This window comes from Leptinotarsa decemlineata, unplaced genomic scaffold (assembly GCF_025532065.1).
Source record: "Leptinotarsa decemlineata unplaced genomic scaffold, Ldec_3_MD MMD2_P_RNA_scaffold_5, whole genome shotgun sequence".
Classification (NCBI taxonomy): Eukaryota; Metazoa; Arthropoda; class Insecta; order Coleoptera; family Chrysomelidae; genus Leptinotarsa; species Leptinotarsa decemlineata.
Window position 1 is genome coordinate 1,963,437 of NW_027412532.1, and position 17,177 is coordinate 1,980,613.

At 37.4% G+C, this 17,177-nt stretch overlaps 1 protein-coding gene across 8 annotated transcripts in view; it reads right to left on the reverse strand.

The window, feature by feature from the left end:
• Positions 1 to 17,177, reverse strand: part of jvl (javelin-like) — a 173,300-nt gene that overhangs the window by 57,405 nt on the left and 98,718 nt on the right. Inside the window, exon 1 of one of the 8 annotated variants that reach the window (XM_074169212.1) lies at positions 16,216 to 16,529. The exons of the other annotated variants lie outside the window; for them this stretch is intronic. Within the exon in view, the coding sequence (XP_074025313.1) occupies positions 16,216 to 16,227 (12 nt within the window). The 5' untranslated portion in view covers positions 16,228 to 16,529. Of the gene's footprint in view, positions 1 to 16,215; positions 16,530 to 17,177 lie in introns of those variants that run through there. 8 annotated transcript variants of the gene reach the window in all.

The following is a 17,177-nucleotide window of genomic DNA, read 5'->3' on the forward strand; positions in this document are numbered from 1 at the left end:
ACGGAAACAGACAACGCTGTAAAGTTAGTTTATTTCACTTGTTCCAGCATATTTGTAAGGATATGTTTTTAAGAATTCGAAAATTCATTCCTGGATCAACGAACATATGCTGGCATGTATTTCTTTGTGATATTTTTACAAAAAAGACACCACAAGGAATTGAATAGCAAATTCGAATCTCATTCGTTCGGGCTAATAAACTAACTTTAAGTACTTGATATAGTTACAACTTTTTATGCATCCGACAGAGATCTAAAGTGACATTTGAGCTGTGGAACCGTGACATAAATATATCCATTAACCGTAAAATATCAATTTCCACAGAATATCAGCGATGAAATTACAACTGTTTGGTTTTTTCTCAGCGAAGTAGGTTAATATCGGTATTTTTATGAGACGAGAGAGTGACATGAATGGCCGGCAAAACCAAAACCGCCGGTGACAAGTTTCTAGATAATGAAAGTGAAACCGTTTTTAGCTGCAAAGCTACGGTAAAAAGCTTATATTCTCGCACTATCACGACTGAAATAGGTCTTGAGTTGATAGTCAGGTACAAGTTTTATTTTATGGAAAATCTGACCCCCGAGACCAGAAGAAATTATGATCAAGCTGGTCTTTGATTCGGAAATGCGTGTAAAAACTTGATGAAACTGTTAAAAAGTTAAAGAACAATTGAACAAAACAGTGGCCTGGTTAGTTGGAATTATTAAAGTACAAGAAATTTATAAAAAAATCCCATTTTCCCATATTATTTTGCTTAAAGTTGTCGGTACATCCCTGGAAGATAAGATTTTTTTATGATAATCCAGACACACGTGGTAGGAAAAGAGAATTGAAATTTTCTGGCTTTTACCACTTTTATTTGTAACTAACGTTACCGTAGTTTCGTCCTATGAGGACATTTTCAAACTTATACATTAAAGTAACATGGTTTATTTAATTAGCTCTTTAATAGCACCCCTGTAGGTAATAATAGAGGTACTGGGCTTGACTGAGTACCTGAATTTACAATTCACAATGCGGATGTGCTAATTTGAAAACCGGTGAGATCAAATCGATTTAGTTTACTCACCGGTTTTCAAATTAGCATATCTGGTTAAAAAGGCTAAAGAGTACGAATAGATAGCAAGAAGAATGGATAAAGGAATAAAATCTATGAGGTCACTGAATGAAATTATGTATACAGAAATGATCTCCAGAAGAAGAGAAATCGGAGTGGAGTCTAAGGAAAGTGAAACGTGGATGTTGAATAAGAAAAACCAGAAAAAGCTGCAGTGATCGGAGAAAGGAATATAGAGAAAGATATTTGGTTGGATGCAAGATGATGGATAATAAAATGGAAATATAAATAAAGCACATATGAACTTTCACAAGCAACCCTTCATTATACAAATAGATTAGTTGGAACATGTCTACAGGATGATACATCAAACTAATTTTTAATTTTAAAATTCCGCAAGTTTGAGTGCAAAGACAAGTTAGTTTTCATCAGTATACGTTTTGGAAAGAATATCAGCAGATAATTGAAAAATGCGAAAAGAAAAATCATTCATTTTTGAAGAATTATTAGAAATGAACCGTTTTTGATGATTTATCATTATTGTTGAGCAAATACGGTTTAACAACGGGTGTAAATATTTTATATCTCCACAAAGTCATGTATCAATAATTGAGGTGACACAAGCAAATGAATCAGAATATGAAGCATACAAATTTTATATGCATTCACATACAGAGTGGAAATACCCTTTACGACAATAGATATAAAAATTATGAGTGAATCATTGCTTGTTCCTGCCGTATAAAGGCACGAATGATTTTTATTATTATATAAAAAAAGTTATAGAGACCCCGTTATTGGTATTTCTTCTCTGGAAAATCATATACATTCAGATTTACTGCTTTTTAATGACACAAAATACGATATTCGCAAAGTACTGAAAATGAGCCTTGCGGAATTCAATAGCAAAAGTCTTTGATGATAGTAATAGTGACATAAATCCAGTAAATGTCCTTGTGAACAGAACTGTTATTCCAATATGATGATAATTTATTTAGAAAAACCAACTTTTTGGGGGAAATTAGAATAAATACACACATAAATACCGCATTTCGGAAAAAGAAATTTAAAAAATAGTTCAAATGTTTGTACAAATCAACAAACAATTAAATGATCAAATTTTTCAACAAAAACAAAAGCAAGGGCCAGTATTACATGTTAAAATTATGAGTTGAAACAGTATAAATACAGTATGTTGACACCATACTCGAGATAAACATGGACATAGTAATAAATCGAAATAAAGAAATAACATGTTTTCGAAGAGGACACCTCCTTTCTGCTGTCCGTCCAGTTTTCTTTCAATATCCGACTCTTTTTTTCATCAAAAAAAACCTAAACAATCTTCATAAACTTGTTTTATAAAATTCATATCGCAGCACATTGTTGAACAAGATATCATTTAACACGTCTTCTATTAAGTTTATTCATATTCCTAATGGGACAGTTTCCATAAATTTTCAAATTACTAATACTGATAATGATGAATCATAAACAATGAATAATAATGAAATGCAAACAATTAATAATATATTGAATCCTTTACCCTAAATTACTGAAATCACAATCAAGTTTTCAAGACTTTTCAGCAGCATGGCTATTAATACTTTTATCAAACGTTTAAGATGCAGTTTCTTTAAAATTCAACCAAAATTATTCAATTAGGTCCAGTTGCAGTGCTAAATATATAGGTCAGAATGACAGATCATTGAAAGATAGTATGACTCCACATAAGAATGACTGCATGTTTGTAAGGAATGTTCTAAATGACAACTCATTTGAAATCTTTTTTTGAACTAATACCTCCCAAAGACATCCCCTTTTCAAATTTATTAGTCTAGTTCTGATATTGGTATCAACTGAAACAAATGCAACAACTTACAAAACACACTAATCGCATCGTGTATGTTGCACAGGTAACAAGAACTCTCTTTTACCCATAACGGTGGACCGTAACACCGGTGGCACCGTCTGAAACCGTTCTGGAACGGTGCCTCTGAATTGTGCGGAATTACCGGGGAAAAGTATAACGCGAGCCATCAAAGCACTCGTAATGCACCTCCTGGTCGACTTCCGTTTTCCGTCCGATAAACAAGTGCAGTGCCGTTTGTAGAAACGATTTTCAAAGTAAACCACAAGCGCGACATCAACAGCAACACTAGTACTAATCTAGACTCGATCTTCATTTTCCTCGTAGTCGTGTTTTCTTTTCAAAATACTCTTCTCTTCGACATTACTCGCCATCTTAACAAACCATCATTGATCTCAGGTTCACTGCGAGTGCTCTGGGTTCCTCTGAGTGCTACTCTTTTTTGACTAGGATGGTTGCTTGGTAAGTGCGTGCAGGTACCTATCCGCATGCGTGGATTCTCGGTACAGTTTGTGGGTTAGTCTAGCACCACACCATTCGATGACTACATCTAGGAAAGCTATCCGCTGTCCAGTCCAGTCTCCATAGTAAACTTGATGTTGGAGTCTAGAGTTCAAGTGGTCAAGAAAAAGGTTTAAAGCGTCCCTTCTAACTTTCCAGACGATGAAGGTGTCATCCACGTAACGTATCCACAAGGTCGGCTTTAATTCAAAGGTGTCGATTGTTTTCCCTTCGAAACGCCCCATGAAGTAGACTTCCCATCGCCACGCTATCTAGTTGCTCAGAGAAGTTTGACCTCGACTGATAGAAACTACACGTGAGATATGCCATTTTGTCAAAAACCAAACCAACCATCTTCTGATCTATCTTTGTCAGAATCCGTATCTGTATGTGTGAGACTCTTTCCACCATATGGATATTGATGAAACAAGGTTGAATATTCAACTGAGCTCGTGTCTCCTATTCATGGTATAAGTCTTTCTGATACATCAGGACCTCAATCACGACCCTTGTTAGACTTGTTAGCTGGACTTCATATAGTCATATTTTCAACCATTACTATGCCCAGGTGATTCAGCTGCCTGGAGTTCGCCTATAGTTTTCCATGAAAATATCCAAATTCGTTTGCTTGAGCGCTTTTCTACAAAATCACCGCTGTGATCAACAATGAATACAAGGTTCACTCCAGAACCAATGATGGATCTCCTGAAGCAGGTTAAAATAGCGCTGTCTCGCGTTGGATCAAGAATGGTACGTTTTTGGACTATGGTTTCAATTAGTTGCCTTGCAGTGAAACCTACAGAGAAAAAAATGAATCCTGTTCGGTGGTTTATGTATAATCTTGGCTTTACAATGGACTGACTTCAGGGGTGTCGTTTGACACTGATATTCGAGTTGGTTTTTGGAAAATGTTCTTTGGTCTGCAACAATTTCAATATCGGTGATTCTCTGTTAACCCTAGCTGAAACATCAACTCTAAAAATGACACAAAAGTGTAAAGGTTCCAGCGGTTGGGCTCCATTGCAAACCCCAGAGGACTTACATGTTTTTTCAAGTTCCTTTCATTAAATTTTTTATCTCGTTTTAGCTGATTATCATTCTCAGGAGGGAAGAGGTATTATTTCTCTTCTAGATTGCTACCCCATAGTGCCTGATTGAAGTCATTCGGTAACTATATGCATCATTGACCGTCATTTACAGATTAGGGCAAAAACGTCAGTAATTTTTGAGAATTTAGTTCCTACTATTTTAGAATTATAGTATAGTCCAAACGACACATTTTTTCCACTACAAGTAGGAAGTGAAAGATTCTAAAATGGGTCACAAGTGGAAGCACATTTTCCAAACTAACATTGATTATGTTTATATGGGTTTCTCCGTTGATATTTATTGCAAAGTAAGATCGGAAAAAAGACCATCAAAAAATACACCAGATGATAACTAAACTTCATTAGTCATCACGATAGCATAATTATAACTTTGCCCAAAGAAAAACCCACTGAAAAACGTTGTTTACCAATATTCCTCCAGATCTCTTGAAGTAACATTCTGGCCGTAATACCAGACAAAATAGGAGCATGAGTTATTGCAACGTTAGCTTTTGAGCGATTCAATGAGACAAGTACTCTTCATATTGGATAAACATTCTGGAAAACAGATTGTTAGGTTAGGTTCGGTTAGGTTAGGTTAGGTTAATTAACGAAGAATCGCTAAATTTCGTTCATCTACTGAAAAGTCAAGAAGAGTGAGTTCTGGAGACATCGGAGGCCACTGAATGAAGCAATGCACAATGATGATGTTGATGTGAGCATATGAACAAGATAATATTCCAAACAGTTTCTGAAGTATTAAGATCTTTCTGATCATATGATGCACATTGTATACTCAAGTAGATACGAGTACGTAATGACAAACTATGTAAAGAATACCAACGTTATCTCAACAGGTACTGATATTTCGAAATTCAGAAAATCACGATTTTCAGTCATTCTACTCAAGGTGCCACCATTATGCGTTGCGTCAATTCGTCACGCATTGTTCTAGGTGCAATATTTATTATTAGCTCGTTTGCAGCATACGGAGTCGTACGTGTGCCCACGCAACATCGATTGAACTTGTAGGCCGCAGACGAGGTCGATACTTTCATATTTCCGATCGATTAATGCGAGAGATTTGCGCCAGAAACCGAATACTCCTCGATACTTTTTTATTCGGCAAGATTTTGTACTTTTGACCCACTTCCAGTGTTTGTATGTATCCAGTATCTAGTTACATCGGCTCTTTATGACTAAAGAAATCGCCGAAACAAAACGTATTCCATTTCGACAGATTTGAACAGTAATCATTGGATCTGGTATTGCTTTTAGTAACTTTACATAACTAATGTATGACAGTAAAAGAATTTCATGTCGGTACATCAAAGAAAGCAACATAGACGTCTCAAGCAAGTGGCACTGTAATTTATCCACAAAGTCACTGAGATATTTCTACCCGCTATCCCCCTTGAGGACACTGCTAGGGAGCCATTGAAATAGTAACTTACGACAAACAACTTCAAAAGAGGCGGCCGACGCTGTTTATTATATTGCGTTAAATATAGTATTGATAGGCGACGCATTGGGGGTATTAATACAAATTTTATAATTATAAATTCTGTATGATGCGAAGATGATTGAAATATCGTTGAAAAAAGTGAAGCTACTAAAAGCGTGCTATAATGAAATTTTTTCGAATGAATTTCTTTTGAATATATTGTCAGTTTCATCAACACTCTACATAGAATAGTGAAGAAAATACCACTCATACTTCTTTTTACTGAAATTGTTGATCACCTCAAAAATTTGGTGCTTTAAATTCAAATTAAAAGGTAGAACCTCCATCAGAATAAAGAAAGAATTGTATTAAAACACACAACAACAAAGAAACGCAATATTTTTGCATTGAATAGGAAATTACAGAAAGTTTACCAGTACTGGCCACATACGGTACTGCAAATTAAGAAATATCTACCACTTCTTGACACGGCTAGGTCACTTATGCAACCTGTGCTAATGTTTGACGTTCACAAATGCATATGACTTCTCAGAGTTGATTTTGTAAACACAGTTACTTGAATTCAAGGTCGCCGTGAACGTGTTCATTAGCCGGCAAATCAATAAAATCGGAGAATAATTATTAGATCATTAGAAATGAAATCAGTAACCTTGAACGGTCACAACATCTAGAGACTTCAATCTCGCGCCAATAGTTTCTTTTTTCAGAATGATGTTCCGCTTGAATCTAACTCTATTTTCATTATTCGATATTCGCCTTCATCAATGATGTTCCACAAGGTTAAATTATTACACCGGCTATTTCTCACAGAAGACTTGCTCGATGAGATGTTCCAACAAATGAAGAACTTTGCTGGCAACGATATGCTACGGTTCTACGGCATACGATAGGTTGCCTTTTATGTCTCGGGATTTGGCAACCCTAGTCTTGCAATCTGGCAACCGACAGCTCTATCGAAAAGTTTAGAACACCGGGAACATAGAGCACCGATGGCAAACCTAATAGCAAAGATTGACCTTGGGAAGAGGGAAAATAAATTTGATCTGCTCAACGAAAAAACTATAACCATCCCTGATAGACAGAGAGAAATGCATTCAGACTTGAAGAAATATCATGTGAATATTCTAAAATGCTAAAATATTATAACAAAATTGTTTGACTATAGATAAATAAACATGGTTATTAGTTTCAACAAATATTTTAGATTGAATACCCAAACGCATGCCAATGCAAGTAGAAAACGACCCAAACGCTCGTGAATATTTTGTTTGCGAACCGTTTCCAATATGAAAACTGTGGCAAATGATAAGAAAATGTGGTTTATATGGTGAAAATAAGTGGTCCCAGTACAGTGCCTTGAGGAACACCAAAGGCTACAGTTCTGTGGACACCACCAATTCAAACACATTGTTCACAGCCTGCTAAGTAAATATTTGAGTATAAATAAAAAAATGCGTCGTGACTTGTGCCTGCGCCCATACAAAATTCAACTGACCCAGGAACTGAAGGTAAACGACCATAGACAATGATGTGTGTTTGCTGAATGGGCTTGGAGCAATTGGCAACTGACCCTAATTCTCATAAAAAAATCATCCTCGGCAATGAGGCACATTTCTGGATGGATGAGTACGTAAATAAACAAATCCACATGAGATCCAAAAGTGTCCAATGCATCCCGAGAAAGTCACTGTTTGGTGTGGATTTTGGGCTGGCGGCGTCATCGGTCCGTATTACTTTGAGAACAACGTTGACATGGTCATCACTATCAACGGAAAGCACTACAGGTCGATAGTTACCAACTTTTTTTTGGCCTGAATTGGATGATCTGTACACCAACGACATGTGGTTCCAACAGGAAGGCACTATGTGCCAGACAGCTCATGCAACAATGCTCTGCACGAGCAATTTGAGGGCATGGTCATTTCACAAGGAGGAGCTGGCCTCTGGTGAGCTGGTTTTCTTAAACGGCAGATGTATGCGAATGAGCCCCAACCACAGCGGTCCTGTGGTTGGGGTCCCATGCCATCGGTCAAACTCAGCCTGATTTATGCGTCAGAGTCAAGAAAAATTCGACGTTTCGAATGAGCTCCATCCAGAGAAGCCGTGGCGGACATTTGAACGATGTTATATTCCACACAAACTGTCATCAATGGGTCTTTTAAATGAATGAACAATTTCTATGATATCTTTCACTTTGTTTTATTTAGATTTGAAGATAAGAAGCGCTTAATGGAGTATCCAGGAGAATCTAGTAACAAACACATCGACTGCTATGTTTTCATTTGAACGATCTGATTATGAAAACCATGTAATGGTGTCGGCAGGAGGCACACTACCTAGTGGTTTTTAATAGAGTCTATGTTTCTGGGTGATCGTTCAACCCGCTAACATCGGGAGGGGCGTTCCCCACCGTCTCCTCTCGGCGGGAACGCGAGGGCACGCCTGTCTGAAGTAGAAGTCACTCTGCTACTCTATCCTCATCTGACCCATTGTACATCTTCCCGAGGAGTTGTCCTCCTAGGTCATCGTCCATCCTGTCCTTTCCAGGAAGGTGGACAGGTCACTTTGAGACATCTCCTTTATATCGGCAGGTGTAGGCCAAGATTCGCCGATCACACACTATCTTATTGACGATAACTCCGGACACTTGAATAGGACATGCCTGATAGTTTCATCTTCCTGTTCACACATCCTGCATAGAGGTGTGTCCACTAGCCTCATAATATGGAGGTGTTTCCTTAGTTGACAGTGGCCAGTCAGAAATCCTACTGTTAAGCGTAGATTTTTTCTGGTCCTCGCCATATACTTTTTTGGCGCCAGGTTTCCAGGGTCGCCCAGGGTGATTTTGGCAGGATTACATCCTTTGATTCCATCCAATCTCTTTAGGGATTGAACATGGGTGTGATGCTTGGCTGGTTCCGCAATTGTCGAAGTCATCAGATAGTAGGTGCCACTGGGTCCTAAAATTCTTAGTCCAGCCGCTTCCTTGGCTAAAGAGTCTGCGATGCGATTATCTTTGCTCCTGTCGTGCCCTTCAACCCACCCCAGGATAATGATATTATCTACCGAGGCTTTGGTTAAGTTTTGGTGGCAGTCTATTACTAGCCCTGAGGTAACACGTTGTATGTTCAAGGCTACTAGGGATAGTCTGCTATTAATGCAGATTGTTATGTTTTTGCCAGAAATTCCTTTCCTGGTTATTTCTTTTGTGGCGATTGAGATACCAGCCAGTTCTGTTTGAACCACGCTGTTATTTTGTCTCATTCCCCACTTGATCCTTAGGCTTAGTGATCTGGAGTACATTCCACATCCTGGGCCTTCAGTTAATACCATACACTGTGTCCGTAAAGTATGGAACAAATTCATTTTTATCTAAACAGGTCATTTTAAGAAATAATCCTGAAACACGTCGATTTTTGATGTTAATTTACCGTATTTTAAAATAATAATCTAATATAGAGGGTGTCTCAATTTTCGGATTACTCTAGCTGAGCTGATTCCAAAAATGTATCACATGTTGATTCCAATTGGTACAGGGTGGACAAAAATACACCAGTTGTGTGTGTGCTAATAAAGTAACGCGTAACATTCTTTATTGGGTAAATTAACAATATTATCAAAAATACTTATTGTCTAGCGGACAGAATATGCTGGAATACATGACTTTATATTAAATGTTCGAACTGCAGCCCTTGCTGTATTTGACAGTAACCCAAACGGTGTACAAATTCTTGTTGAACCTTGTGTATGGTTTCTTGCGTAATATTGTTTATTTCTGTTCGAATTTTCACTTGTACATCTTCAATATTTGCTGGTTTCGTTTTATAAATAACATTCTTCAGATGGCCCCACAGAAAATAATCCAAAGGATTTAAATCTGGTGACCTCGCTGGCCATTCAGTGGGTCCACGTCTACCAATCCACCTGTTCGCAAAAATTTCATCTACGTACCTTCTAACATCTACAGCATAATGTGGAGTTGCACCATCCTGTTGAAACCATAAACTTTCATCAAAACCTCCAGGATTACGTCTGCTGGGAAATAAATTACGTAAAATAGGTACGAGATACTCCCTTAAAAACTCAAGGTACTTTGCACCGTTTCAATTACCTTCGATAGAGTAGGGTCCAATGATTCGATTTCGTACAATTCCAGCCCATACATTTACCTTTTAAGGGTATTGTGTATGATGCTCACGCATCCAGTGGGGTTTTTTTTTTGCCCAGTATCTACAATTCTGACGGTTAACCTCATCATTTAACGTGAAAGTGGACTCATCAGAAAAAATAATGTTTTGTATCAAGAGAGGGTCTCGGTGACATTTATCCATCATTTCTTCGCAAAATTGGAGTCGTCTATAGGGATCATCTTCGTTTAATTCTTGCACAAGTTTGATTTTATAAGGATGTCATTTTTCAAGCTTCAATAGTTTGTGTACCGTTGTTTTGCCAACACCGATTTCGCGACTAACTTTACGAACAGAAGTGTGCGCATCTTCTTCAAAACTCATTAAAACATCTAATGCTGTATCAGCATTTGCAGGGGGACGACCTGATTTGCGAACATTTGCAACCGTACCAGTTTCTCGAAATTTCGTTTTCAGCTTACTGACTGTTGAACGCGTTATAGGTCTTTCTTAAACAAATTGCACACTTCCACCCGAGTTCGCGATCTGTCTCCATACCCAATCATCATAAGTATTTCAATTCTTTGTTTTACACTTAACTCCATTTCTACTTCCAATTAAATCTAAGCAATCATTCGAATATTCACGAATACCAAAAATATTGTAGTACTAAACTGTCACTGAACATCAATAAATTACTAAACAAATAATGATATTTCACAAAAAACTAGACGACTATGTTTTTCATAAATGTAGATAAGAAATAATTTCTTTCATATTCTGTCTGCTAGACCACAAGTACCAAACATGTTTGGAAACAGCTCATTTTTATTACTCTAAACATGTAGCAAATTACGGGGTGTTACATTTAAACCAATTGCAGCTAGACAATAAGTATTTTTGATAATATTGTTAATTTACCTAATAAAGAATGTTACGCGTTACTTTATTAGCACACACACAACTACTGTATTTTTGTCCACCCTGTACCAATGGGAATCAACATGTGATACATTTTTGGAATCAGCTCAGCTAGAGTAATCCAAAAATTGAGACAAAATGGGGTTGTTCTATTTAAAAAAAATGACGGTGACGTCATTACTCGAACGTAATTCACCCTGTATATTAGATTATTATTTTAAAATACGGTAAATTAACATCAAAAATTGACGAGTTTCAGGATTATTTCTTAAAATGACCTGTTTAGCTAAAAATGAATTTGTTCCATACTTTACGGGCACAGTGTATAAAACCTCTCACATACAAATAATGATTGGATAAAGATAATGCCACGCCGCTCATGCCATACAAAGAAACTGCCAACGTTCGATAACTATTTAGTTTTCATGCCATGCGAATTGACTTTGTATACACTGTACCTGTCGTATCTGCTGAGATATAAGTAAAAAAACATGATAGCAACACAAAACGTGTTGAACTTTGCTACAAAATTACAAACTCCTTAGAAAGAACTCGAATCTAAACCAAGAAATCGATCGACATGGCTACGTTTCTCCGAGCGTTTATCTTATCTTCTCTCCAACAAAAATAAATAGTAATAGTCGGTTTATGTTGTATGTCACGTCGTTCGGTCGGTAGTCCTGCTCGAGCCTGAGTGAAAGACACTATTGAAACCCGACAATTATCATAAATTAATATTAATTGAAAGCCCGAATTGAATGCAACGCAGTCTGAATGGGTCGGTGTTAATGGGCCACAATGAAAATTCAATTTAGTGCTTCTCGACTAGATGAGTGCGTTTCTTTATGTTTCACTAGGCCACAGATGAATTCATGTCGAGCTGAGAAGTTATGACACTCAATGTTTTTGAGTATTCGAATTTTTGAACGAAAGAGAATCAGTTCCGAGGCTTAGAAAAAAAATAGATTGACTCTTTCGAATATTCAAAAGCTGTTTGAAATTTTGATGGTGATGCTTGGTATACTTTGAAATATAGCGTATTGATTTTTTGGCTGGAGATTGTAAATACAGAAGGAGGCAAAGCCTCTTGAAAATATCACTGTATAAACGTATTCTAAAAACACTCTGTGTGATTTTCACTAGACAGTTTTACAAATATGCAATACGTGTTTCGCAAAGCAACACGCCCGAGGAAGCAATGGCTTCCTCGGGCGTGTCTTAATAACTAATTCTACACATTCAATGCTATATATAGGGACCTTATTCTACAATTTGAAGTACCTGTATTTCAGGTACCTGATTTTACCAGAGCTTATGTTTCATTTTCCACATTTGAAAACGGAGCAACGGAGAGTTATTTAATTTTAATTGATCATTCAGTGAATTACCCGAATTCCGGAATCTCTTGATTTCTAAACATTCTAGAAGATTGAGTTCCAAACTCTTCTCTTCTAAATGTAACACATCGTATTCATGATTGAACTCATGTCCTTGTGCTAAAAGGTGGTTTGCAAGTGTGGAATTGGTCTTTCTATTTACAAAACTATTTCTATGCTCTTGAATTCTTTGGGAAAATGTTCTACCTGTTTGGCCAATAAAAAGTTTTGGACAAGAGCCACAAATCAGCTTATATATTCCTGATCTATCCAACAACGGAGTTTTGTCTTTATTGTTTTTAATAAATTTACTTACATTATTATTCGTTCTGTAAGCTACGTTTACGACTTCTTTCTTCAAAAAACGGGCAATATTCCTGGTTGGTCCACCCAAATATAACGTTATCGCATCTTGAATATGGGTAGACCAAGTCCATGGCTTGCTTTTGAAGTTGGAAAGAATGGCGTTTATAATATCTACTTTATAGCCGTTATTAACCGCGATTTGTTTAATCAAATTCAGCTCTTTCTGGAACTCGCTATCAGACAGTGGAATATTCAATAATCTGTGAAGCATACTATTGAATGCAGCAACTTTATGCTGGTAAGGGTGAGTGATTAATATGGATTTCATACTCTATGTTATCCATGAAAATTTCCGCCAGCAATGGACTCAAAGGGTCCCCCATCATTAGTCCTTCATTGCATGAATAGAACTTTTTGTCAATCTGGAAATAATTTTGAGCAGAACTATCTGCTCCTAATATTTTTTTCTCCCGGAGGATCCAGTCCTCAACACGTACAGGGACTTCCAAACTTTGACATTTGATAACGGCCATCTTGTGGAAGTTATATCTATCAAATATCGAAGAGAAATGAAAACTTCTATGTTTTTTACCACTTTTATTTGTAACTAACGTTGCTGCAGTTTCGTCGTTTCAACATTTTTAAACTTATATATTGGCGCCGTGTTAACGTGGTAGGGCAGTAGATATCTCGTTTTGGGCCAGTTTGCTTTTGTCAGTAGAGACGTTTTCTCGCAAAAATGCTGTAGACCTCTGTAACTATTTTCTGTAGCAGAATACGATAGTGCCACTTCTAATTTTAACTTACGAGGCAGTGCTATCCTCATTATTGAGTCTTTCACTTTCACTTTCAAAAAGCCGCAATAGTTCGTCAAATCTCTCCGGCCTCATCATCATCATATTCCGATGGATCCTTCATTCGTAACTCCTATATCAATTGCTATGAAGCTCCGTGATTGTCTCTTTTCTATAGTCATTTCCTTGACCACTCTCTCTTCTTATTCAACTCTTCTTCGAGAACTTCGCAAGCCTCGGCGATAAATTCCCGACAAAGACCATCACAAATTACTCTCAATTCATCACGGGACACAACGGAAGATGAGGACTCGGCCATTTTTCGTCACCAACTGCCCTAGCAATAGCTTCGCCGTGTGAACAAGTTCAGACATTTCGTTAGGTCACAAAGCATCAACGCAGTGCTCAAGTTCCTCAATCACGCCAGACACGACGTCGAACACTGCATCTATTGTTGAGCGCGACTTTCTGAAACCATATTGTGAGTTGCTGAAAAATGTATTAATGTCAAAGTAGGCATAGAGCTGAATCTTAATTATAATTTCAACCACTTTACTGAATGTTGAAATAATACTTATTGGTCTCTAGTTATCGATGGCTTTTTCACCATCTTTTTTAAAAAGGGGCACTACTTTAGAAGACTTAAAGATATCTGGAAAGATACCAGTGCATAATATAAAATTGATCAGTATAGTAAGACGTTGGCTTATTATAGACGAGGTTTCCTTTAGTATTCAACTACTGAGTTCATGGATATATGTTTTTATGTAAAGTTCATACTACGACCAAACAATTCAACTATTCACACACCCCTTTTTCAATATGTTTCTATGCTTATGTATTGATTTACTATTATTGACTGAGGATTCGTGTGATTTTTCTGTGGATTTTCATTCCACTTGTCAATGAACATTGTTTTCTCAAAGATTATTGAAATTATTAGTGTTAATTATTATCATTATTCGTGTGGTAATGTAGAAGCACGCCTAAAAAAGCTACTGTATAATGAAATACTCGGTGCGGTTTTGTAAACTGTTCCAGTGAAACGCATAAAGTCATTCCCTGTTTTGAAGGCCATTCAATTTTTCTCGATTTGATACTGTTATTTCTTGTGTTTATTAGTGGAAGGAAGATTTAGAGGTGATTTCGAATTGGGGTGGAAGTAATAATGTTCAATTCAATGCATCAAAAACCAGGTATCGGTTTTCTTTAAGAAGATGAATAATGATAATAATAAATGGTCTTTATTTTACGTGGCGGAGTTTATGAAAGCGCTTTCTTTCACTCAACCACGTTTGAAAAAAAAGAAACATTACGACAAATAAATGGCAATAGTAAAATGAAATACAAATGTTCATGTTTGGATCAGTGTTGACTAATGCAATTCTCTTCTGTTTTGCATTTTTAACCAATTCAATTGATTGATTGAAAGGGTCATATAGCTGACTATAAGTCTAATGCAGGCGTTCTGTACTTCTGAATTCTTGCAGAAGTTATGGAGTCGATACAAGGGCCATAGATGACACGGCAATAATTAAACATAGATAGAATCAGTACTTCTGAAAGGGTAATTTTGAGAGACCTACCAAGATAGTGTCTGTTTGAATATAGATGTTTCAGAGTACCGTACGACCTTTGAATGAGAGTATTGACTTGATGAACAAATCTGAGGTTGTAGTCTATATGAAGTCCTAAACATTTTATTTTGTCAGTCAATTCCACAGAATGTTCATCAATAAACAAATCGATATTATCTATGGCCCATCCACGATCTTTGGTTTTTCCAAAAACTATTAAAGATGATTCACTGGGATTGAGGTTTAGACTGTGTTGCTGCGAAATCTGCAATATGCTGATTTACTTTATCAGAATAGTACAAGTTAGTGTCGTCTGCATATGTATAAATGTTGAATAAGTTAAGAACCTTGGAGAAGTCAGATGTGTAGATAATACAGAGTAACGGGGCGAGAATTGAACCTTGCGGGGCTCCATGACATACACTCATATTATCAGACTGACTAAAAAAGTCACAAATGTCTCCGAACCGGAGACATTTTGTCCGGTCAGACAATTACGCTTTATTCTTCTATTTAACATGCCTTGTTACAATCATGACGCTGGAATTGCAAAGGCTGCTTCTCAAAAGCTTGGAACACTGTTTCGAACTAGAAAACTGTACAAACTTCAGCAACTTTTGATGCTTCATTAAGCTCAGATAAGACCTTCTTTGAAGTGTTGTTCTCATGTGTGCAGCTCCGCTCCTAAGCTGCTGGATTCCATCCACCTGATTGGAGATACGAACATCACATGCAACTTTGATAACCTGGAACATCGAAGAAAGGTTGGACATTTGTCTCTCTTTTTTACTTTCACGGGAGGTGTTCAAGTGGCTTGGCACATTTGAGCGGTACATATCAGAAAAACGCGACGGACTGTTGCTGCTCATCGTTTTGAGGTTCAACTTAGTACACCTCAAACTTCACTGTTTAAGAACTCTCCATTTGGAAAACTGCGTTCATGTAGAATCAACTTTCTGAAACATTATTCCTGCGATTAAAATCAAACGTGAATCGCTACTTTCGCACAGGCACCGCTTTTGAAGTACTTAAACTCTTCCTGCGGAATATCCCTGTGGAGAAACGAATTCTGAACATCCCAAGAGATTAGGCAGAACCAAACTTCCACCCTGGGTAAGAACCCTACTTACTTCATTCCACATCCACACACCGGTTGTTTCAGTTATCCGACGGCTTAATCCAAGAGAAACAAAAGCAGCACACCATCATACCAACACAGTCAAAACTGAAAATACCGCTAAGAATAACAACGGCAGCATCCACCACATTCGAACGCGACCAAATAAAAGTCAAAGAGTCCCGTGAGAAAAACGAAAAAACCACCAAACAGTCACACACGATGATTTTTCAGATTCGCCGAAGGTTGTTGGCCTGTCTTTTTCGACATAAACAAAACACAACGCGCGCGAACTCGCCTAGAGTCGAACGGATACTGATCGCAGGAGTCGACGAAAATCGACGGTACGCGTGCTCGTCGAGCCGTAGAGCGATCTCTCCGGGCACCACCGTATGACTCGCCAGTGGGGAACCGACCGCGTCGGATGGATAGTTAGATCGCCAGCGGTGCCGGTCGAAGGAGTTTACAAAGTCCGGCTCGAAGGACCAAAAAATTTAAAGTGGCCAGTTCACATGTACTCTGAGTGGAATTCGTTTCTTTCTTTGGCATTCGTCGTCGTTTCTACCAAAATACCTTTCTATTTATTAGTAGAAGTTGTTTTCAAAATGTTTCGTTTTAATTTAATACACATACTGTTTTTTATTTATAGAAATTGCAGGATCCAAAAGTAGAATAATGAATGAATTTTTTCCGCATAATTTTCAAATCAATCAATTGAATTATCCTTTACTAATATATCAATGGTGATTTTTTATTGGAGAGCGCCATACATCTTAATTTTTTTGAGATATATAGGGTCTTCAGTGGGGAACCGACCACGTCAGATAGATAGCTAGATCACCAGCGGTGTCAGTCGAAGGAGTTTACAAAGTCCGGCTCGAAGGACCAGAAAATTTTAAGTCTCCATATTACATATACTTTGACGTATTGGGGGAGAAACAAATCGTATTGACAGACACAGAGAGTGATTCTTCT